This window comes from Dreissena polymorpha, chromosome 12 (genome assembly GCF_020536995.1).
Source record: "Dreissena polymorpha isolate Duluth1 chromosome 12, UMN_Dpol_1.0, whole genome shotgun sequence".
Lineage (NCBI taxonomy): Eukaryota > Metazoa > Mollusca > Bivalvia > Myida > Dreissenidae > Dreissena > Dreissena polymorpha.
The window spans coordinates 63,126,633-63,152,925 of record NC_068366.1 but is presented as its reverse complement, the minus strand read 5'-3'; the positions used below and the strand labels follow the sequence as shown (position 1 = coordinate 63,152,925).

Sequence of the window (26,293 nt, the reverse complement as noted above, 5' to 3'; positions counted from 1 at the left end):
GGTACTTTATTTAGAAGGAAAATATTTGCTGGATGATGATGTTGGTGCTGCTGCTGTTGCTGATTAAGCTGGCTTGGATATCTGTGCTCTTAGAGATTATACAGTCAGGCTTAATTTTCCAAATACCGTATTTTTCGGGTTATATGTCGCACCGGAATGTAAGAGGCATCCCCGTTTTTAACCAGGTTTTCCGAAGGAAAAAACTGGTTATTAGATTGGCGAATGCGGGCGGGCTGGCTGGCGGGCGGGCGGAACAAGCTTGTCCAGGCCATAACTATGTCGTTCATTGTCAGATTTTAAAATCATTTGGCACATTTGTTCACCATCATTGGACGGTGTGTCGCGCGAAATAATTACGTCGATATCTCCAAGGTCAAGGTCACACTTTGAGTTCAAAGGTCAAAAATGGCCATAAATGAGCTTGTCCTGGCCATAACTATGTCATTCATTGTGAGATTTTAAAATCATTTGGCACATTTGTTCACCATCATGGGACGGTGTGTCGCACGAAAGAATCACGTCAATATCTCCAATGTCAAGGTCGCCACGACTAAAAATAGATTTTTTTTAAAAACAAACTTACAAAGGCGGTTAATTTTGTTTGTTCATTTCAAAAGTTCAGTTTGAGTTTTCTCCCTTTATCAGATTTTTTTTCACAATGAAAACCTGGTTTTGTGACAATTTTGTCCCTTGTTCTTACATTATTTTATTTTTGTCCATACATAAGACACTCCGGCGTAAACGACGCACATAAATCATCTTTAGATATTCCCAAAAATGCAGTCACACATGTTTATCCATTAAATGTTTAATCCTCTTTCGTGTTTTATTTCAGATAGAAAATTCATCTTCAAAACGATGCTGGCATTTGTTCTCTCACATGCTCATTGTATTTATATATTTTTTTCCATAAAATTTATTTGAACGTATTAATTTAAACAAAAACATCATTCAGAACAATGTATTACCGGTAATATTTGACCCTATCCGCAAGCCGTTGCATTCGCACATTTGTATCTGTTTTGTCAAAACATCGCAGTGTAAACACTGCTGATCATGTTTTCACAAATACCAAAATTAAATCAAGTCTTGACCAGATTTTCCTGTAAATCCGTACACAGAACATTTTCTGTTTCAATAATAAACTACCTAAATGAGCGTAACGTCAAAGATACAGCATTCTCTTCGCTACACAGTTTTTCTTCAACAGTGTATACACCCACGCTAATTTTCGCGCGCTTTCTAACAGAACAAAGAAAAGTACATGAGCTATAGATGTGACTAGCGTAAACGTGGCGTTAGCAATAAAATTGGAAATACGAATTTAAATAAGCGCATTTGATAATACAACAAAACAAAATAAAAAACAATTATTGTGTAATAAACTGCATTTAGGCTATAAATGCAGCATTTGCTGTTTCATAAAAAATAAATGTACCATTTTATTAAAATAGTATAGCGATGTTTGTTTGTTTTAATGTGTATTGTTTGCAAAACTTTTGTAGCATAAAGTATACCGGCATTCTCAAATTGGTAACACGAGCATTTTATTATGAATATTAAAATGAGGTTGTTATGAGAAGGGCTAATATTCTTATCGTGATAATCTTGATACAAATGTGCAGACGTGTGGTGTACCAGGCTTACCAATAAACGCTTTTAATCCACACTGGGGACATCGTCTCCCATACATGCCATACGTCCCGGATTGTCCGGGACAGTCCCGGAAATGAAGAACTTGTCCCGCTGTCCCGGAAATCTGTCAAATGTCCCGGAATTTACAAAATCCATATATACATGTACCTTATCTTAGGCTTAACTGCACCTCGAATCTGTGTATATCTGCAGCGTCTCCATGACAATGCCTACCCGAATAGGCAGACTATGCTACGTGTCAAAAATCGATCAATTAACAGGGGTCCTGTTATCATATCGATTGTCTCACGTTTGCGGTCAAACCGAAAAGGCGGCATTGTTTAATGTGGTTGTTAATTGACTTTAATCTACTACGTCATTATTTCCCGCTGCGTTAGGGCAAAGGATAGTTGTTCACACATCTGAAGTCCAACATCGCAGAGGAAAAAATTAAAAGCAGTTTAAGTTCGCACGTTTAACCGACAAAGAAGTTGAGTAAAAAAGTAAGCATATAAAAACGTCAACCTCACTAGGTTAATTATTGTCTTGTTCTAAACCCCCAGTAAACATTACGTTAAAAATAATAAGTGAATTTGAATTGCGTTCGCCGGTACTGTATTTTTTATTATATAAATGTATTAAATGAATAAAGGCGTATCAACAACTACGCGTTACACACCGGTCTTAATAACAATAACGCAGTGACGTCACCAATCTATGTTTAGAACGCTTACACTGAAAACACGTGGCTTGTATCTAGTAACGGAAGTAGTAATGTTTAATTTGACGTTAAAAGATCAAGTGTATTACGGATAGGCTTTCGAACTTTTGCAATTAACGATGCGAAACAAAAAAAAAACGTACAAAAAATGCATGTCTATAAATATCGCTACATTTTATACATGTCCCGGAAAATCGGCAAAAGTCCCGGACAATTTAACTCAATGTCCCGGAATTGGTCTGAAAAATTATGGCATGTATGTCGTCTCCCATGGAGAGATTATGTTCGTTCATCTATCGCAGATGGTTAAAGGGTATTTGAGATCTCAGGTTTGCAGACATGTGGTATTGCAGGCATACCAATAAACGCTTGTAATGCACACTGGGGACATCGCTGACGGATTCTCCGATGTCGACGACCATGGCGAATAAATGATGTGAATTTTTATTGTGCCGTATCTGATTGTATACTTATTGTTGTATACTCTGCTTCTCATTGATACACTGCAACGCCGATATATCGCGGTTGGTGGGGTCCAAAGATCGCGAGCACGATATATCCGGCGCGCGATATAACTCGAGAAATGTCTAACTTAATTGTATAGCGGTTAACTTGTCAAATTTCCCCAATGTTTTCATTTTATATACAGCGCTGCTACATATTTGTATTGTAATAATTGCAAACCAATTCTACAATAAACGTTTTCATTACTACATAAGTAATTAAGTATCTGTGTATTTATCATAAAAACCAAAATGTAAATTATGTTTTTTATTTTCATGTACGATCTCTCGCGAATCTGCTAAAATGAAAAATTCTTGCCGTAAAAAACGTATTAAAAATACATTGTGCATAGATTCGAATTTACCCTTAGCGTAACGGTAACGATACCGCGTGTTTGAATTATATTTTATTAAGAGGAAATGTCAATGCCACATAATTCGCGAGATACCGCGGTACTTTTGTTGAAATTTACAACGAAACTTTTAACGGAAATTAAATTATCGCAATGTTGTACCGGCTACGAAATTTTTATTTACAAATAAATACGCCCACGCCAATTTTCGCGCGCTTTTTATCAGGACAAAGAAATTCATGACCAGTACCGAAATTTAACAATTTATATATCAGTAAACTGCCATTATTACCTTTGCAATGACACTAATTGGATATTTCCTAAGTGTTAAAAACAACCCCAGCCTTGTGTAAACAACATTGTCACTAATCGACTGTTTTTCACGCTTCACTGCGTGCCATAGTTAGCCGCGAAATATGGGGTGTTGATACTAGCTTGAACCGTTTTTTTGCTGAAGTAAGCGAATTCTCAGATTAAAACATGTCATTTAGTGATCATGCTCGTCGGATTTTTGGGAGCCATAGCAAAAGCGCGATATATTGGACAGCGCGATATAACGGTCCGCGATATATCGGCGTTGCAGTGTATTGTGTTTGTTTGTTGTACTTTGTTATTTTTTGTTTCAAATTGTTGTAAAAATCGTAAGGTTAGCTCGTAAAATAAATTTAGTAGACAACTATTTTTTTGTTGCGTTGTTAAATTTACGTTACGGTACTGTATAGTACCCCAATAGTATTGTTAGTAGTGTGTAACCAACTATGTGTAAAATAAAATTGTGTTACAAAAACAGCGAAACAAATTACCGGCAATGGTTATCAAACTCGCGGATTTATGCAATTCTGACTTAAAAATTTCACATTCTAACTTTGGAAAAATCGATTTTGTACATACATAAGACGCTCCGGGGCATACAACGCATGTTACTTTTGCCTGTAAAAAAGTCGCGACTTATACCCCGAAAAATATGGTATATTAACTGGCTTTTACATTTACCTCCACTACCCATTGATAAAGATAACATATGATTATACAGGGACAAGATAACAGATCTTAATGACCAATTGTAAATTGGTTAACACTACTCTCAAATTATTTGTTTCACTAGATTAATTTATCATTACCAGTAGATTATGTAAACAACTACCCAGGTACCATGTTTTCTTATTCTGGCACCATGTTTGTTTCTTCCAAGTACTATATTTTATTATCTTATAAGATAGTTAGGACCAGATAATCAACAACAACTGTTCTCATGCTATGTCAATGTAATTTACTGTATTTACTCCATATTTATCAGCCATCACTATAACTCCAGGATTGTTGAATGGTTTATTGCTTGGAACCCAGGAGCATAAAGATTGGAACTGGCATTTAACATACTTGACAACCTGTTCTTGATAAAAAAAACATCCCCAAAATAGCAACAGTGCATCTAATTTAACAATGGGTTATTTAGGACTATGCTGTTTATGTTCATTAATAAGAACATTGTAACTACTCATAAGTTTTCTGGCTGACTCTTAGTTTTGGGACACCCAAATTTTAGCCAAGATAAATAATTTACTTGACTTATTCTTCAGACTCCCAGATGTTTCCCTATAATAACTAATAATGACTCTTAATTTTTTGGACAATTTAATTATAACAAAAGTTTACATATACATTACATGTTTACAGCAGGTGCCAGATGCTTGCCCTTGTTTTATTGCCCCCCGGTAGGGTGGCATATAGCAGTTGAATTGTCAGTCTGTCTGTCAGTCTGTGTGTCCGTCTGAAAACTGGCTATAACTGTTGCAAAACTTGATATTTGGCATGCATGTGTATCTCATGGAGCTGCATATTTTGAGTGGTGAAAGGTCAAGGTCATCCTTCAAGGTCAAAGGTAAAAACACAAAATCCAAGGGAAGTAACAAGCTTATAAGGGAGACAATTTCTATTTTATATCATTTGGCAGGTACAGATCATTTTCACAAGGGAAGTTATATTTTTTTAAAGGGATATAATAAAAAAAATGTTTTTAATTCAAAGCGGCGCAGAAGGGGCATTGTGTTTCTGACAAACAACACATCTCTTGTTTCTGCCTTGAATGATCCTTCTCATACCTCTTACATGTAGCCTCCATAAGAGGTGGCCAATATTTGTGTCCTCTACCCTGCAACCAGTGTCCTCTACCCTGCAACCTGTGTCCTCTACCCTGCAACCTGTGTCCTCTATCATGCAACCTGTGTCCTCTACCCTGCAACTTGTGTCCTCTACCCTGCAACCTGTGTCTTCTACCCTGCAACCTGTATCCTCTACCCTGCAACCTGTGTCCTCTACCCTGCAACCTGTGTCCTCTACCCTGCAACCTGTGTCCTCTACCCTGCAACCTGTGTCCTCTACCCTGCAACCTGTGTTCTCTACCCTACAACCTGTGTTCTCTACCCTGCAACCTGTGTCCTCTACCCTGCAACCTGTGTCCTCTACCCTGCAACCTGTGTCCTCTACCCTGCAACCTGTGTCATCTACCCTGCAACCTGTGTCCTCTACCCTGCAACCTGTGTCCTCTACCCTGCAACCTGTGTCCTCTACCCTGCAACCTGTGTCTTCTACCCTGCAACCTGTCCAGCTTGGTCAGCCCTGTGAGGAGTTCATAATTCTCAAATGGCATAGCTGTCTTGGACATAGAGGCACTCACACCAGTTCAACACTAAAGAAAACTGTAACAGACAATTGATTTGGCTTTCTTTTATTTTTTGCTTTGATGTCAAATCTAAGTCTTTGAATTATGTCTTAGTGAATTCCACTTTGGCAAAAGAAACACTGTCTTGCAATGTTTATATCACAGAAATCAGCTTATTTGTTACCGGAAATGAAACCTTAGATTGCAAATTGGCCCTTGAAGAGGCTTTTAAAATCATAACAGCCCTGAATGATTTTCTGATGATTTTGTTTTGTTTTCCTAGTATTGTTTCTTTACAATAGCGTTTTATTTTTGTAAACTTTTCATCCTGTTTGGCATTGAACAGTTGACTCTTTGTAAGCAATGCTCTGGGAAAACAGGGCTTAATGCACATGCATAAAGTATTGTCCTAGATAAGCCTGTGCAGTCTGCATAGACTAATCAGGTATAACACTTTTGATAATAAATACATTTTTTGCTAATAATGGGCTTTAAACAAAAGCACAAAACAAGCGTAAAGTGTTGTCCCTATTTAGCCTGTGCAGACTGGACAGGCTAAGCTTGGAAATAATTTATGCATATACATTAAGCCCTGTTTTCATTGAGCGCTGCTGTAAGTCTTGTAAAGTTGTCAATTTATGTTTGTTAATTGTTAATTATAATAGCTCATAACTACATAAACAAACTGATTTGGGCCGTGCTGTTTGAAAAGGGATTTAATGCATGCGCGTACAGTGTTGTACCAGATAAGCCTGTGAAGTTCGCACAGGCTTATCAGGGACAACACTTTTTCCTTATATTTTTTGTTTAAAGAATATCTCTAATCTTAGCAAAAATCCAGTTAAGAAAAAAAGTGTTGTCCCTGATAAGCTTGTGGGGACTGCACAGGCTAATCTGGGATGACACTTTACACACATTTATTAAACCCCCTTTTCACAGAGTAAGGCCCATCTACTTTAGTGCAGTGTATTGTGTTTGTTTGTTGTACTTTGTTATTTTTTGTTTCAAATTGTTGTAAAAATCGTAAGGTTAGCTCGTAAAATAAATTTAGTAGACGACTATTTTTTTGTTGCGTTGTTAAATTTACGTTACGGTACTGTATAGTACCCCAATAGTATCGTTAGTAGTGTGTAACCAACTATGTGTAAAATAAAATTGTGTTACAAAAACAGCGAAACAAATTACCGGCAATGGTTATCAAACTCGCGGATTTATGCAATTCTGACTTTAAAATTTCACATTCTAACTTTGGAAAAATCGATTTTGTACATACATAAGACGCTCCGGGGCATACAACGCATGTTACTTTTGCCTTTAAAAAAGTTGCGACTTATACCCCGAAAAATATGGTATATTAACTGGCTTTTACATTTACCTCCACTACCCATTGATAAAGATAACATATGATTATACAGGGACAAGATAACAGATCTTAATGACCAATTGTCAATTGGTTAACACTACTCTCAAATTATTTGTTTCACTAGATTAATTTATCATTACCAGTAGATTATGTAAACAACTACCCAGGTACCATGTTTTCTTATTCTGGCACCATGTTTGTTTCTTCCAAGTACTATATTTTATTATCTTATAAGATAGTTAGGACCAGATAATCAACAACAACTGTTCTCATGCTATGTCAATGTAATTTACTGTATTTACTCCATATTTATCAGCCATCACTATAACTCCAGGATTGTTGAATGGTTTATTGCTTGGAACCCAGGAGCATAAAGATTGGAACTGGCATTTAACATACTTGACAACCTGTTCTTGATAAAAAAACATCCCCAAAATAGCAACAGTGCATCTAATTTAACAATGGGTTATTTAGGACTATGCTGTTTATGTTCATTAATAAGAACATTGTAACTACTCATAAGTTTTCTGGCTGACTCTTAGTTTTGGGACACCCAAATTTTAGCCAAGATAAATAATTTACTTGACTTATTCTTCAGACTCCCAGATGTTTCCCTATAATAACTAATAATGACTCTTAATTTTTTGGACAATTTAATTATAACAAAAGTTTACATATACATTACATGTTTACAGCAGGTGCCAGATGCTTGCCCTTGTTTTATTGCCCCCCGGTAGGGTGGCATATAGCAGTTGAATTGTCAGTCTGTCTGTCAGTCTGTGTGTCCGTCTGAAAACTGGCTATAACTGTTGCAAAACTTGATATTTGGCATGCATGTGTATCTCATGGAGCTGCATATTTTGAGTGGTGAAAGGTCAAGGTCATCCTTCAAGGTCAAAGGTAAAAACACAAAATCCAAGGGAAGTAACAAGCTTATAAGGGAGACAATTTCTATTTTATATCATTTGGCAGGTACAGATCATTTTCACAAGGGAAGTTATATTTTTTTAAAGGGATATAATAAAAAAAATGTTTTTAATTCAAAGCGGCGCAGAAGGGGCATTGTGTTTCTGACAAACAACACATCTCTTGTTTCTGCCTTGAATGATCCTTCTCATACCTCTTAGCCTCCATAAGAGGTGGCCAATATTTGTGTCCTCTACCCTGCAACCAGTGTCCTCTACCCTGCAACCTGTGTCCTCTACCCTGCAACCTGTGTCCTCTATCATGAAACCTGTGTCCTCTACCCTGCAACTTGTGTCCTCTACCCTGCAACCTGTGTCTTCTACCCTGCATCTAATTTAACAATGGGTTATTTAGGACTATGCTGTTTATGTTCATTAATAAGAACATTGTAACTACTCATAAGTTTTCTGGCTGACTCTTAGTTTTGGGACACCCAAATTTTAGCCAAGATAAATAATTTACTTGACTTATTCTTCAGACTCCCAGATGTTTCCCTATAATAACTAATAATGACTCTTAATTTTTTGGACAATTTAATTATAACAAAAGTTTACATATACATTACATGTTTACAGCAGGTGCCAGATGCTTGCCCTTGTTTTATTGCCCCCCGGTAGGGTGGCATATAGCAGTTGAATTGTCAGTCTGTCTGTCAGTCTGTGTGTCCGTCTGAAAACTGGCTATAACTGTTGCAAAACTTGATATTTGGCATGCATGTGTATCTCATGGAGCTGCATATTTTGAGTGGTGAAAGGTCAAGGTCATCCTTCAAGGTCAAAGGTAAAAACACAAAATCCAAGGGAAGTAACAAGCTTATAAGGGAGACAATTTCTATTTTATATCATTTGGCAGGTACAGATCATTTTCACAAGGGAAGTTATATTTTTTTAAAGGGATATAATAAAAAAAATGTTTTTAATTCAAAGCGGCGCAGAAGGGGCATTGTGTTTCTGACAAACAACACATCTCTTGTTTCTGCCTTGAATGATCCTTCTCATACCTCTTAGCCTCCATAAGAGGTGGCCAATATTTGTGTCCTCTACCCTGCAACCAGTGTCCTCTACCCTGCAACCTGTGTCCTCTACCCTGCAACCTGTGTCCTCTATCATGAAACCTGTGTCCTCTACCCTGCAACTTGTGTCCTCTACCCTGCAACCTGTGTCTTCTACCCTGCAACCTGTATCCTCTACCCTGCAACCTGTGTCCTCTACCCTGCAACCTGTGTCCTCTACCCTGCAACCTGTGTCCTCTACCCTGCAACCTGTGTCCTCTACCCTGAAACCTGTGTTCTCTACCCTACAACCTGTGTTCTCTACCCTGCAACCTGTGTCCTCTACCCTGCAACCTGTGTCCTCTACCCTGCAACCTGTGTCCTCTACCCTGCAACCTGTGTCCTCTACCCTGCAACCTGTGTCTTCTACCCTGCAACCTGTCCAGCTTGGTCAGCCCTGTGAGGAGTTCATAATTCTCAAATGGCATAGCTGTCTTGGACATAGAGGCACTCACACCAGTTCAACACTAAAGAAAACTGTAACAGACAATTGATTTGGCTTTCTTTTATTTTTTGCTTTGATGTCTAATCTAACCCCTGCGAAATGTTGTTCTGCAGTTCACGAATAATTCGTGAACAGTTCATGAACTGTTCGTGAACTGAGTTCATGAACTGTTCACGAATAGTTTGTGAACAGAAAATGAGCCACGTCTGTGAAAAGTTCTTGAAATTTTAGTTCATGAACTGTTCATGAACACTAATGGCATGAAGTGTTCATGAAATATTCTTGAAACCTAATGGCATGAAGTGTTCATGAACTATTCTTGAACCCTTATGGCATGAAGTGTTCATGAACTATTCTTGAACCCGTGTGGCATGAAGTGTTCATGAACTATTCTTGAACCATTATGGCATGAAATGTTCATGAACTATTCATGAACATCAATGGCATGAAGTGTTCTTGAACAGTTCATGAACAACACAATTCTTGAAACATTATTCAGGGTTTTGCTGTTCACGAACAGTTCATGAACATTTTCCTTCTATTTTTCAATGGCTCATTTTCTGTTCACGAATAGTTCATGAACCATAGTTCTTCAAGAGTTCATGAACTGAGGTGGCATGAAGTGTTCATGAACTATTTATGAACAAGAATTTGTCAATTTATGCAAAGGTTATCATAAGTGTTACTAAAGCTCAACAAACAGGTCAGGGTAAGAAGAAACAAGTCTTGTATTAGCACATAACATATTGATAGCAACATATAACAATAATTTAAATATAACACTAATAACTGAGATACAAGTGGTTTGATAATATTCTTTAAATTTCATAATACAACTTTGCACTATATGTTCATGAATAATTCATGTATTGAAAAGATTATGAATAGTCTCATTTTCAGTTCAAGAATCATTTACTAATCAATGGTTTCCCTGAAATGGTTACACTTACAGTGCCAAAGAACTTGAAATGGAACCAATGGCTGATCAGTTCAGCCGGTAATTTATTAAAGACTTACATTTTCAAATATAACATAAACCATGTGCCTTCCGTTTCAACTTCCTGTGCACACAATATTCTTTCTTTGTAAAAACAGCAATGCAATCTACATTGAGTTCTTGATATCAACTTAAACTGTTCTTGAAATAAGATGTCCTTAAAATGTTCTTAAACTTGTCTTTTAAGTCTTCCAAGAACAATGACAGATCCTTTTAAGAACATATTGGATTCTTAAAAAGTCCATCATACGTTCAAAAACATTGTGTAGACCTGTTTAAGAACATCAGAAGGAAACATGTTGTTCAAAAAAGTTCTTAAAGTGTTCAAGAATAGTTTAAGAATAATTCAAGAACAGGAAAGGTCCTTAAAAAGTTATTGAAGTGTTCCTGAAGGCAGTTCTTGAACAGTTCTTGTACAAATGTTCTTAAAATTCTCTAGAACAGGTCAAGAACTCTAACTTACAGTGGTGAAAGTACTATGCATATTCATACTAACTTCACAGGTTTCACAAATCTACAAGATTTGTATGCTAGACATTTCAATATTACTTTCAAAAATATGTATGAAACATCTAGCACAAAGGAATTCATGAATTATTCATGATGGATCCTTAAAGTCTGTCTCAGAAAAGTCATTAGAAATACTTGTGCATGAAATGTTCATCACTAAGTATTTATGGTTAGATGAAGAACTGTTCATGAACTTTGAAATGTTCAACAATAATTCATAAACAGTTCATGAACATGTCTTAAGAACAGTTCATGTCCAAAAGTTCATGAACCAAGCTCAGGAACTTTTTCAGAACCGTTCATGAACAGTTCTTGATTGGCTTGAAGTGTTCATGAAATCATGAACAACATTTCGCCGGGGAAGTCTTTGAATTATGTCTTAGTGAATTCCACTTTGGCAAAAGAAACACTGTCTTGCAATGTTTATATCACAGAAATCAGCTTATTTGTTACCGGAAATGAAACCTTAGATTGCAAATTGGCCCTTGAAGAGGCTTTTAAAATCATAACAGCCCTGAATGATTTTCTGATGATTTTGTTTTGTTTTCCTAGTATTGTTTCTTTACAATAGCGTTTTATTTTTGTAAACTTTTCATCCTGTTTGGCATTGAACAGTTGACTCTTTGTAAGCAATGCTCTGGGAAAACAGGGCTTAATGCACATGCATAAAGTATTGTCCTAGATAAGCCTGTGCAGTCTGCATAGACTAATCAGGGATAACACTTTTCATAATAAATACATTTTTTGCTAATAATGGGCTTTAAACAAAAGCACAAAACAAGCGTAAAGTGTTGTCCCTATTTAGCCTGTGCAGACTGGACAGGCTAAGCTTGGAAATAATTTATGCATATACATTAAGCCCTGTTTTCATTGAGCGCTGCTGTAAGTCTTGTAAAGTTGTCAATTTATGTTTGTTAATTGTTAATTATAATAGCTCATAACTACATAAACAAACTGATTTGGGCCGTGCTGTTTGAAAAGGGATTTAATGCATGCGCGTACAGTGTTGTACCAGATAAGCCTGTGAAGTTCGCACAGGCTTATCAGGGACAACACTTTTTCCTTATATTATATTTTTTGTTTAAAGAATGTCTCTAATCTTAGCAAAAATCCAGTTAAGAAAAAAAGTGTTGTCCCTGATAAGCTTGTGGGGACTGCACAGGCTAATCTGGGATGACACTTTACACACATTTATTAAACCCCCTTTTCACAGAGTAAGGCCCATCTACTTTAACCTCTTTTTTAGCTCACCTGAGCACAACGTGCTCATGGTGAGCTTTTGTGATCGCTTTTTGTCTGTCGTCCATCGTCCGTTGTCCGTTGTGCGGCGTCAACATTTGCCTTGTTAACTCTCTAGAGTCCACATTCATTGTCCAATCTTCATGAAATTTGGTCAGAATATTGGTTTCAATGATATCTTGGATGAGTTCGAAAATGGTTACGTTTGCTTGAAAAACATGGCTGCCAATGGGCAGGGCATTTTTCCTGATATGGCTATATATGGCTTTAGTAAAATCTTGTTAACACTCTAGAGGCCACAGTTATTGTCTGATCTTCATAAAACTTGGTCAGAAGATTCATCCCAATATTATCTTGGAGGAGTTTGAAAATGATGTCGGTTGGTTGAAAAACATGGCAGCCAGGGGGCGGGGCATTTTTCCTTAGATGGCTATAGTAAAACCTTGTTAACACTCTAGAGGCCACATTTATTTTCCGATCTTCATGAAACTTGGTCAGAAGATTTGTCCCACTGATATCTTGGATGAGTTCAAAAATGGTAACCTTTGCCTGAAAAACATGGCTATCAAGGGGCGGGGCATTTTTCCTTATATGGCTATAGTAAAATTTTGTTAACACTCTAGAGGCCACATTTATTGTCCAATCTTCATGAAACTTGGTCAGAAGATTCATCCCAATAATATCTTGGACGAGTTCGAAAATGATGCCGGTTGGTTGAAAAACATGGCCGCCAGGGGGCGGGGCATTTTTCCTAATATGGCTATAGTAAAACCTTGTTAACACTCTAGAGGCCACATTTATTGTCCAATCTTGATGAAATATGGTCAGAAGATTTGTCTTAATGATATCTTGGATGAGTACGAAAATGGTTACGTTTGCTTGAAAAACATGGCCGCCAAGGGGCAGGGCATTTTTCCTTAAATGGCTATATAAGGCTATACTAAAATCTTGTTAACACTCTAGAGGCCACATTTATAGTCAGATCTTCATGAAACTTGGTCAGAAGATTCATCCCAGTTATATCTTGGACGAGTTCAAAAATGATGCCGGTTGGTTGAAAAACATGGCCACCACGGGGCGGGGCTATTTTCCTTATATGGCTATAGTAAAACCTTGTTAAAACTCTAGAGGTCACATTTATTTTCCGATCATCATGAAACTTGGTCAGAAGATTTGTCCCAATAATATCTTGGATGAGTTCGAAAATGGTTTTGGTTGCTTCAAAAACATGGCCACCAGGGGCGGGGCATTTTTCCTTATATGGCTATATATGGCTTTCGTAAAACCTTGTTAACACTCTAGAGGCCACATTTATTGTCCAATCTTCATGACATTTGGTTAGAAGATTGGTCTCAATGATATCTTGGATGAGTTCGAAAATAATTATGTTTGCTTGAAAAAAATGGCTTCCAAGGGGCGGGGCATTTTTCCTTATATGGCTGTAGTAAAATCTTTTTAACACTCTAGAGGCCACATTTACTGTCCGATCTTCATGAAACTTGGTCAGAAGATTCATCCCGATAATATCTTGGAAGAGTTCTAAAATGATGCCGGTTGGTTGAAAAACATGGCTGCCAGGGGGCGGGGCATTTTTCCTTATATGGCTATAGTAAAACCTTGTTAACACTCTAGAGGCCACATTTATTTTCCGATCTTCGTGAAACTTGGTCAGAAGATTTGTCCCAATAATATTTTGTTATCTCAGGTGAGCGACTTTGGGCCTTTCAGGCCCTCTTGTCTAATAAACTTCATCATTTCAATGTTACCATTGTTCCTCGTAAAACTATATTGTTCCTGCTGTTTATAACTTATTCCATGGATTGTATTGCTTATGTTTACACTAATTGTCAGTGACTTTAATAGTCCTAGTAATTAACCTCTGTTGTTCTTGTATAACAATCTGATTATACCTGACAATTTTCTGTAAATCACTAAGCTGTAATCGTATACTGTCAATGTATAAATTGTTTGTTACTATTCTATTGGTTTTGACGAGCTGTAATCAAATAGAAAGAAAAAACTTGTTGGCTGTTATTAAATGCATCTCACATTAGTTTCCCACCCAAGATCTCCTTCTGGGTCTTAATTCATAGGGATTTGGCTTCACAGGAACATTTCTTTGGATTCTTGGAAATGCCTCCTGGGTATTCAAAGAGAACTATTTGGGAACAATATTAAATAAGTGATCAGGCAGAATGTAAGTAATTACCTTAAGACTTTGTTTAACTAAAAACTATTGATTTTTATAGCACCTAAATTTAACAAAGTTTTGTAATATCATTTGGTTGATGTTATTAGAGTGTCAGTTTAAATTTTCTGAGTTACTCGCAGGCTGTTCTGGTTTTATGCTGTTTGCACTTGGCTGTTTTCACTTTGCTTCTGAGTGGGAAAGGGTTAACAGAATAAGTATCTGGAAACAGGAAAAACATTTTGCAATTCACATAGGTTGAGAGATCCTTTGTCAAAGACAAGTTGGTGCAGGAAAGACCAAATATATGTACAGAAATAATGTTGTTGCAAACTTGATTGTAGTTAAAACCAGTGTTCAAGGCTTTAGTAATGATACTGTTAAGGTTTATTCATGTTGATACTTTGCCAATAGCCTTCGCAAGTTTGATTTAGGTTGTGTACAAGCCAATTATACTGGGTAATTATTACTGTTCCAATATAATTTATGCACAATAAAATTGGTCAATCACTTTATTTGCTAAAAGCCACAGAAATAATTAATTGTAGGCTGGTTACCATTTGAAAACATTAAATGAAAATAAAAACGTCAATTTACAATGACAACTGGAGTCATCACAAAAGAACTATTGATTGGCTTGGAAATGATTGCCCATATCTAGAAAGGACTTTAAGTATTCTGATCACTTTGATAATATTTCCTAAAATGGTATCCAATAGCTGTCTATATTTTAGTGGTCTAATTATGTTTAAGATAATTATACTGCCTAGAAAGTGTCCTTGATCAAAATGGTTTCAATTTTGGTGCTCCAATCAGTATGCCCCTTTAAAAGAAGTGGTAAGGGCCGTACTATTACCAACATCTTGCAAAAATGGGTCTTAAGCCATTATTGGCCAGCTTGCATATTTACCCACCAAGGTTTCACAACAGATGTGTCACTTAATAAATGCTCTTGTCAGCTGTGTGTTGTCCTGTTTTCATAAGGGTAAGGTTTCTGACAAGAACACTAAGCCAGCAGTATTTGCAGGCATTATCCTTGATATCAGGATGAAAATGCACACTGAAGCAATACAGAACTATGATTCTGGTTTCTGTGAGATTTCCCTACAAAATGTCTCATCAAGTTGAAATCAGTATTTAGTTTATTAATAGGTTGTTAAGTGTTGTTTGCAAGAGAAGGACTGGGATATATTTTCTGCCTATCTCAGAATGAAGTGTAAACTGTGCCAAACACCTTTTGATGGCTTTTCTTTTAGATAGTTGGAAATAAAGCTGATATATTGTTAAATATTGAAAGAAAGAGTTTGAAGAAGTAATATCCATTTTACTGATTTCATTATGTTAACTTTTTGTGTTTTATTTACATTTTATCCACATTTATTCACAACTTGTAAATGAGCCGTGCTCTGTGAAAAAGGGGTTTAATGCATGTGCGTAAAGCGTCGTCCTAGATTAGCCTGTTTAGTCCACACAGGCTTATCAGGGACGACACTTTCCGCTTTTATGATATTTTCTGTTTTAATTAAGAAAGTCTCTTCTTAGGAAAAAATTATTGAAGGTGGAAAGTGTTGTCCCTGTTGACTACACAGGCTAATCTGGGATGACATTTATGCACATGCATTAAACCCCCTTTTGTTGGTCATTTCTCCTGAACAGTGATGTATTTGTTTCTAAGTTTTGTGCCCTTGTACTGTTTTGACTGTTATATAAACTAGTGAACGTTTGTGTGACATTAAAAACTTCACAAACTTCTTAGACATTTCTCAAACGATTACAAAGAAACTTCAAATAGCAGACATCAATATGGACTGCAAAGACACTTTGATGTTCATATTTACATATTGATGTAATTTCATCCAATTTCAGTTTTGAAGCTCGAGTAATAATTTGTTTGCTTTATTGACATTTGCCATTCCTGTGTTCAATAAAAGAGAGTAATTCAGTTCCAATGTTTGTCATTCATTTTTATCAGCAACAAATATGACAGGCATGTCTATTAATATTTTGATTACAAAAGAGTATGTTTGACTCTATTCTGAATCCTTTTATTGATCTTGTAATTTCAAGAGCTGTAATTGATAAAATTAATTAACTGTTTCAGCAGATTTTGTTGTAATTCATATTAAATACAGTGCTCACTCACAGTAGAGTTTGGATGGTATTGTCTGTAACAAATTGTCCTTGAAGCATAATAGTTGCTTGTGCGTCACCTAGCAGATGAAATATAATTGAGCCAGGTCATGCAAAAATGGGTCTTTTGCCAAAGAGTAGCTCCATATATAACATTAGGCTGAATTACAACCACAGTCAACAAATTGCAGCTTTAAAAAAACACTTCACATGTATTTTGTGGAAATCTTCTGTACTGATTAAGTTTGTGAAAATTTTATGTTTTCATGTACAAGATCATTTAATTCTTGTGGAAAGTGTTTTCTTTAATATTTAATCGCAGAATAAAACTTTGTAACACTTAAAATAAAATTGGGATTAGATTTCATTCTATAAAAAAGGCAGAAAAATGTATTTCTTTCAAGCAAAATAAGCTATAGTGAAAAGCACATCACTTCTTACAGAGGAAGTGAAGCCATTTTAGCCTGCATATGTGTTACTGTTCTGTGTACAGGGACTTTTGTATGCCCCAATTCAACTCCTTTTTGAAGAAGATACTAGGGTTTATGGCTTTGAATGTGTTCAAAGATAGGTTTGGTCAGTTGGGTGACATTTCTGAGCCCATTTGTTTATTCATGATATTTGGAGAACACTTTCATATACAACCATTTATTTAATGCTTTCCGGTGGTTTATAGAGAAATATCAGTGAATTAAAACTGATAATTTCACTGTTTCAAACAGTGAAAATTATCAGTGAGAATTATCGATAATTTTCATTGTTTACTGTGAAATGACGTCATTTTTTTGACGAAATGACGTCATTATCCCAGCAAAATTCGTTAGTTAAACTCTTGAACAATGTATATAAACTGTGAAAAATGCATTAAATAAAAAGAAAATTTGTTGGATTCGGTGGATTATCGACTTTAATTCACTCGTGATCATAGAAAACATATATTTTCACTCGTGGCTGCGCCACTCGTGAAAATATTATTTTCTATGATCACTCGTGAATTAAAATCGATAATCCACCGGATCCAACAAATATCCTCTATGTAATTGCTGTAAAACACATACAGATTTTTAGGTCAACATGTCAAAGGTCAAGGGCACAGGTTCATGTGACAGGAAATGTGTTTTGGCTCTATATTTTGAGAACACAGAACTATGATCATGCAAATTAGAATAGTGGTTACATGGTAGGAAATAGATCTATCCCGGAAAAGCACGAGTTTAGAAAAAAACACTAATCACCCGGTACAAACAACGCTGGTCCATTGAATCAACCAATGATAGCTTACTTTAAATTAAAACGGTTGATACGGTGTGTGATTTTGAAAGGATTATAAATGGGTCATGTTTATTTGTACCAGCAGATTAGTGTTTTTTTCCAAAAAGTTGCTTTTTCCGGGATACATATATTGAAGCATATTATGATTTATTTCAACAGGTTAAGGGTCAAGGTCAAACTGACTTGTATCAAGGTTTTGGTATGTGAAACCTGTGACATGTAATCATCTTAATTGGTATGATGGTTACTTGTGATCAAAGAAAGATGCCTCTTGATTTTTAGGTCAAAGATCAAGGTCAGTCTTGAATGGTGTGTAACATAAAATTTGCTTCAGCACACTATCTAGAAAATTCTTAGGACCTGAATACTGGTTAGTCTTGAGGAAGCAAGGGATTAGGTTAAGGTCACAGGGATATTTGTTAAGCTCAAAGTGTGAGGGAGTGTTTGTGTGTGCATGTTTGATAAATGTTACACAAGATTTAATTTACATGATTTGCCACCATCAATTACTTGAGAGTGGCTGTAAAGCCAATAGTGAGAAATGACAATTAAGCAGGCACTATGGGCCAATTACAGCTCATAACACTGCGTACCAGGCAGTATTGGTTTGTCAACTTGTTAGGGATATTTACGCAAGTCCTCAATTAGATTGCTCACGGCTATTGGAAGCCAGGCAGGCACAGGTTGTGTTCTTAACAACAAGATTTTAAGTTGTAAATCTTGCTTCAGGTACCTAGTACATAAAGGAACTGTTTTTATGAGCAGGGTGAGATCAATAGATAGATATAGACTGACTCGGGTACTATAAGAATGGATGGAAGCACCTGAGTAGCTGAATCATATTAAAGGATATTTCACTGTATTGTATTTTGCATTTCTATCTTTTGCTAAAAGTGGGCTGTGGAGAAACAAATGGTTCACAAGTGATTTTTGGATTATGAATTTTCTATTAATGAGATTTTGAGAGATTTTATAAAAAGATGTGTAGTGTCATGATTATTAATGAGAATTTCACATTTTAGTTGATTAATGCATATTGGATAATAATTTGTACATGAGGTAAGTTATTGGGGATGTTTTGCCATTAATTGTTTAATCACTTTTATGAAAAATGATTATTGTATTTGTTTTATTAAAATTGTACATGACATTACCAATTTTAAGAAATGAATGTATTAAATGTATGAATTTATAAGGTAATTAACTGTTTTTGATTGTTTTTCATTAGGAGTTTAAATAATTGATAACCATGGTTTTATTAAGTCTTAACTTATAGGAATAAAATTATATAATACTACATTATTCAATATTCAAACATTATTCTTGAGTTACCTCATATTGTTCCTCTTATTTCTAGGGAAAATAATTTATTGACATTCTAAGGACTTAAAAGCAAAATGAATTATTTAACAAAACAACATAAAATTGTAACTACATCTTAAAATAGATAGTATATATCTATACTTTATATACTATATCTATACTTGACATTCTAAGGACTTAAAAGCAAAATGAATTATTTAACAAAACAACATAAAATTGTAACTACATCTTAAAATAGATAGTATATATCTATACTTTATATACTATATCTATACTTAAATATAATAAATATTGTATAAATACTTGATTTGAGTTCAGCAGTGACCACATTAAATTTTATTTGGCAACATCAGAAAATCAGTCAGCAACAACTAAAAAGAAGATTTAATGATCACAATCTGTTGGAAAGTTAATAGATTGTTCCTGAATAAGATATCATTCAATTGTCTAAAATCCATTTTGTATTGGGCATGTCTTATAACACTGCAAAACAGTTATACATTTTTTTTATTTTTTTTTTTAAATCACCAAATAAACATCTATTATTGTGTAACATTGAAACTGTTTCAAGAATCACAAGAATATTATGATTGTGTGGTCCCTTCAGAAATAATTGTCCTTCATATGAACTTCTCTCTGGGAAGACAGTGCTTAATGCATGAGGGCAAAATGTCCCAGATTAGGCCAAAAAAAGAAGGTCAGTTTCAGGTCTCCTGACTGTGGGGTCATCAAAAAAAAAAAAAAAAAAAAAATTGTTCATTTTCGTTCATAGACATGTAAGATGTTAATATCAAGCATTTATATATATATACATGTATTTCTTATAATAAGCTTTAGTAGCCTTCCATTCTTTAAGTACCCGAAAGACAGAAAAAAATCCCTACCTACCGACCCTTTTTTTTTTCCCAAGAAGACCCCAAACAGACTTTGTTTTGTTTTTGGCCTTAGCCTGTGCAGTTTACACAGGTTTATCAGGGACAATACTTTCCGCTCTTTTAAAGGTATTTTTCGTTTGAATTAAGTTTCTTTTTAGCAGAAATACCGTTAAGGCGGAAAGTGTCACAGGTCCCTGATAAGCCTAAATCATTGATGACACTTTCCACTAGTCTTTTTCTTTTTAAGGAGGTCACCTCTGATAAAAGTCCAGTGAAGGCTGAAAATGATCATTCTTTGATTAGCCTGTGTAGACTGCACAAGCTTATCTGGGATGACATTAATGCAAATGTATAAAGCCAAATTTTCCCATAATGAGGCTGATATATTTTTGAAACATTTGTGTCTTGTTCTGAGAAAACTGGGCTAAATGCTTATGCGTAAAGTGCCGTCCCAGATTAGCCTGTGCAGTCCGCACAGGCTAATCAGGGACGACACTTTCTGCTTTTATGGTATTTTTAGTTTGAAGGAAGTCCCTTCTTACCGAAAATCAAGTTTAAGCGGAAAGTGTCGTCCATGATTTTAGCCTGTGCAGACTTCACAGGCTAATCTGGGGCGACACTTTACGCACATGCATTAAGCCCAGTTTTGTCAGAACAAGACACATTTGTTCCACTCATGAACACATAGTAATGGCGGCAAGGATTATATTTCAAACTCTTATAATTAAAAATGGAACCATGCAGTCACATTCAGTGAATTCATTGACGTAGGTTGGATGCTGCTGTTTGCGTCAAATGCAAAGTTCATTGGCTTGTACAAATGCTCAAAAGTGTTGATTGCATGAAAAATTCACACAACCATCAATCTAAACCACGAGTATCAGTCCCAAATTTGGAATTTTATTCCCCAGGCAGCTTTGGTTTCTCCAGATTGTCCCAGAAATCTATTTGTGGATTACCAGAAACACTGGATGATAATTATATTATGTATAGTTCAAATAACAAGCCAATTGCTCTGCCCTCAAACTCTGGTTTTGGCGTTGAAATAGAGGTGTATGGCAATTGATATCTAAAGAGTACAACTGTTAAGACGTCTATCTGGTTATCAACAAAAAGCATAACACAATTACATGAAGTGGTTCTGTTTTGTGTTAGTTTAATCAAAGACATTGATTAAAGGGGCCTTTTTACAGATCTTGGCATGTATTGAAGTTTGTCATTAAATGCTTTATATTGATAAATGTAAACACTGCATCTAAAAAGCTAAAAAAATTTTTTTAAAATACTGAATTAAAGACAGAAAAAAGTAACCCTCTTCTTTGCTCGAACCACTGACCCCTGGAGTAAAAGTTTATCGCTTAGACCACTAGGCTCTCCGTTCTCATACAATGTGTGATAAATTGTACTGTATATAAGCAATCCTCGTTATATCACAAAATGTATCAACAACAACAGAAATTTCCAAATTATTCAATCGTTTTGGGTTGCAATGCTCTTATAATAATTTTCAGGTTTTTAAATCTTCAAAAGATGCATATAATGGATATTTTAGAGCCTGGTAAATGTTCATTATTACTGTTTCCTCACAAATGTCATAACTACAACGAAAATTTGCGAATCTGAAACAACTATTTTTTATTTTTTTTTCAATTTACCAAAATGATTGAAAAGGCCCCTTTAAACTTTTGTAATAGGTGTTTATACATCCTATTTGAAGTTCTTGTGGATTTTGTTTTTCGTTTTTTTGCAAAACATACATCTTACCAGTCATGTTTATATAAAATTAGACTTGATTTAACCCAGCTCACTGAACCCCATTCCAAGGCTGGTAGATTATTACACTCTTGGGTACAGATGGTTAACATATGAATTGGTGTTTATGATACAAGAACAAAGAAATACCACTGGATAATCCTGTACAGAGAATTAATTACCACTGGTGTTTGTGAGGTTGCAAGACAAATGTTTGGGTTTGAGAATAAATAGACAAATAGCTTCATAATATCAATTTATAAACTGGTACTGGGTGATCAGCAACAATGGAAGCGGGAACAAAGGTGTGAAAATAGTGTTGCATGTTAGAAAAAGGATTTTTTCTGGAAAATTATTAATTCCAGAAAAAAAATGCATTTAGACTGCATAGGCTAATTTGGGACAACATTATGCACATGTATTAAGCCCTGTTTTTCCAGAGCAAGGCTCATTTGTTTTCAGTTTTCTATATTATTTTAGTCATGTCATACAGGTTGTCTGTGTGTGCATTATGCATGCTTTATTGATGATATGGAAATATATGAGTTTGTCAAGCACACATAATGTGAATGAGGGCAAATTGCCTTTAGGTTTGCTCACCTACGCCTGAAAGGATCCGACTTTTTCTGAGCATTGTGATGTTTCTGAAACCATTTAAGAGCTTGGCTAAGTATTCCATCTAAAATGTTAAATCTTGTTTTAAATATCTTGGATTAAATATGTGACTTCTTAAGTCAAGGTTTACAAGTATTGACTTTCAGTCATGTCATACAGGTTGTCTGTGTGTGCATTATGCATGCTTTATTGATGATATGGAAATATATGAGTTTGTCAAGCACACATATTGTGTATGAGGGCAAATTGCCCTTCGGTTTACTCACTTACGCCTGAAAGGATCCGACTTTTTCTGAGTATCTATTGTAATGTTTCTGGAACCATTTAAGAGCTTGGCTAAGTAATTTCCATCTAAAATGTTGAATCTAGTTTTAAGTATCTTGGATTAAATATGTGACTTCTTAAGTCACGGTTTACAAGTATTGACTTAACAAAATCCAGATCAGGAAAACTACTGGCCCCCAAGTCAGTATTTATGCTTTGCAATGGATCTTGACTATGTTCGAATGCCCAACACAAACAATTCTGAGCAAGTTTCAAGGATTCAACATGAGACTTCTAGAGTATAAACAAAGTTTCACTGTAGCCCTTTAAGAAAAAATGCTCTTACCCCTCAGGTGGCAAAGTTTAAGAGCTAGAACCATTTTTATGCCCCCAAAGGAGGGCATATAGTGATAGCACTGTCTGTCTGTCCGCCTGTCTGTCCGTCACACTTTGCATTAAGGTTTTGAAAAATATAACTCCTATGTCGCTTCAGATGTAACCTTCATATATGGTATGCATGTGAATATGGACAAGGCCTTTCCATACGCACTCAAATTTTGACCCCTTTGACCTTGACCTTAAACTTAGGGTCCATGTTTAGGTTTCGAAATCTGCGTTTAAGATTTCGAAAAATGCTCATAACTTCTATCAAAGCGTTTATCAGGGGCATATGTCATCCTATGGAGACAGCACTTGTTGAACTTGAAGGTCAGATATCAATAGAACAAATATTCTCGGTAAGTTTTATAATGATGGGGCCAACTATATAATTTCTAAAGCGTTCTGACTTGATGATCAAGTTGTTGACCTCATGTGACCCAGTTTTGAACACTGCCAATATGTCCTTATAGAGAGAAAAGTTATGTCCAATATTCATAGAAAATTTGGCAATAAATGTTGTGTTAAGAGTGTTAACATGGTTAATTTTGATTGTGAAGGATCGCGATGACAAAAAGCATACATAATGTGATAACAAAAGCATGTTGTGCTCGGGTGAGCTTAATATAGCATAGCCTATGAACATTCATTCAGCATTCGCTTAACAAAATCTTTTGAAGCATTCTTCATTGAAATCATCAGGTTAAAATGATCACCTACAGTGCAAAAAAGGTGGGCGAACAAAATGAAAACAGTTTTTATACAATTGTGCATCTTAGAAAAAAGTAATTGACAAAGTTTAACAGCAAGAGGCCTTTGCTGTTTCAGCTACAATAAGAATGAATTTTGTTAGACGTTTTAGAGTCGAGTTGATCGATGCCCAAGTTAAATCAGGAATTACTGGCCCAGTGAAGAAATTGACGAATTGGGAACAAAGATCAATACCCAAGAGATATTACGAGTTACTGGCCCAGCAAATAAATAAATTAGGGAAATATTGGGGATCAATAGATATGTAATAACATTGTAGTGTTCAATGTCTGTCACATATCTCAAAATCGTACACTGAAACTATAATCTAGATACCAATATCAGTATCAATATCTATATCTGAGAGAAGTAAGTTTTCCAATTAATTTCTTATATGTTTGTATTACCTTTGTTAGTTTCTGTTGATGTACTGTGCACAATGGACCCTCTGAGAGCCAAGGACACAGAAAGCAAAATAGAGAATACTAGGTAAGCGTTGAATACAGAGAAGTTTATGTTGCGAGGCTTAGAACGCCGGGAGCGCGAGCCTTGGCGAGCGCTTTCGGAGTTTGAGCCGAGCAACATAAACTTCTCTGTATTCAACGCTAATCCTAGTATTCTATTTATCCCATTTGATTTTTTTCAACGTGACATTTAAGATAAATAGATCTAATAACCTTAGTCTAACAATTATTTTAATTCATTCTTAAAAGCGCTTAACATCTAACGAATGTAACCATGCGTAGTGATATAAATGTATTTGTTCTGGTACGCAAAATAGTCTTAAAAAATTCACACACAAACTGTAAAACAAGTAAAAATATCACCATATGCCTCGATTCAATTTTACGCAGCATGCGAATTGTTACACATTACGACCGCAAAAAGAAGATTTTACTTTACTATAATTCATTTTATTTTCGAAAGAAAATGATCAAAATCCAATATGGCGGCGATTGCTCCTGACAAAATGATGTTGATGTCAAGATAGATTCTACATGTACACCATCGACGAGTAAATAGACAATTGCAGCGACTGACACTTTATTTGACTTAATGTGCAGGGCAATACGTTTTCCGACTTCGGACGACTAATTTAAGGACGCACAGAAGGTGTTTTTAGCTCCACTGGCCAAAGGCCAGCGGGGCTTATGTCATTGTCCTGTGTCCGTCGTGTGTGCGTCCGTGCATTAACTTTTTCTTTAAACATCTTCTTCTCCTAAACTGCTGGTCCAGTTCTGATGAAATTTCTCAGGAATGTTCCTGTGGTGAACCTCTTTCAAATTTGTTCAAATTATGCCCCTGGGATCAAATTTGACTTTGCCCCTGGGGGTCAAAAAATTTACAAATTGCTATATAAGGCCTATTTTGTGAAAACTTTATAAATCTTCTTGTCCATTACCGTATGGCGTAGGGCTACCAAATTTAATATGTAGTGACATCTTATAGTCCTCTACCAAGTTTGTTCAAATTATGCCCCTAGGGTCAAATTTGACCCTGCCCCAGGGGGTTAAAAAATTGAAAATTTGCTTATATAAGGCCTATTTTGTGCAAACTTTAAAAATCTTCTTGTCCATAACCGTATGGCGTAGGGCTACCAAATTTGGTATGTAGTGACGTCTTATAATCCTCTACCAAGTTTGTTCAAATTATGCCCCTAGGGTCAAACTTAACCCTGCCCCGGGGGGTTAAAAAATTGAAAATTTGCTTTATAAGGCCTATTTTGTGCAAACTTTAAAAATCTTCTTGTCCATAACCATTGGGCCTAGGGCTACCAAATTTGCTATGTAGTGACATCTTATAGTTTTCTACCAAGTTTGTTCAAATTATGCCCCTAGGGTCAAACTTGAACCTGCCCCAGGGGGGTTAAAAAATTGAAAAATTGCTGATATAAGGCCTATTTTGTGCAAACTTTAAAAATCTTCTTGTCCATAACCATTGGGCCTAGGGCTACGAAATTTTCTATGTAGTGACATCTTATAGTCCTCTACTAATTTTGTTCAAATTATGCCTCTGGGGTCAAATTTGACCCTGCCCCGGGGGGGTTAAAAAATAGAAAATTTGCTTATGTATATATAAATTAGGCCTATTTTATGCAAACTTTAAAAATCTTTTTATCCATAACCATTGGGCCTAGGGCTACCAAATTTTCTATGAAGTGACATCTTATAGTCCTCTACCAAGTTTGTTCAAATTATGTCCCTGGGGTCACATTTGACCCTGCCCCGGGGGTCAAAAAATTGAACATTTGCTTATATAAGGCTTATTTTGTGAAAACTTTAAAAATCTTCTTGTCCATAA

General features: G+C 35.7%; 1 protein-coding gene across 7 annotated transcripts in view; it reads left to right on the top strand.

Annotated features, from left to right (window-relative positions):
- The window catches only part of LOC127853424 (arrestin domain-containing protein 4-like), a 145,604-nt gene that overhangs the window by 92,272 nt on the left and 27,039 nt on the right, over nt 1–26,293 (top strand). The window contains exon 1 of one of the 7 annotated variants that reach the window (XM_052387956.1): nt 18,709–19,094. The exons of the other annotated variants lie outside the window; for them this stretch is intronic. Coding sequence (XP_052243916.1) covers nt 19,090–19,094 — 5 coding nt within the window. The 5' untranslated portion in view covers nt 18,709–19,089. Of the gene's footprint in view, nt 1–18,708; nt 19,095–26,293 lie in introns of those variants that run through there. 7 annotated transcript variants of the gene reach the window in all.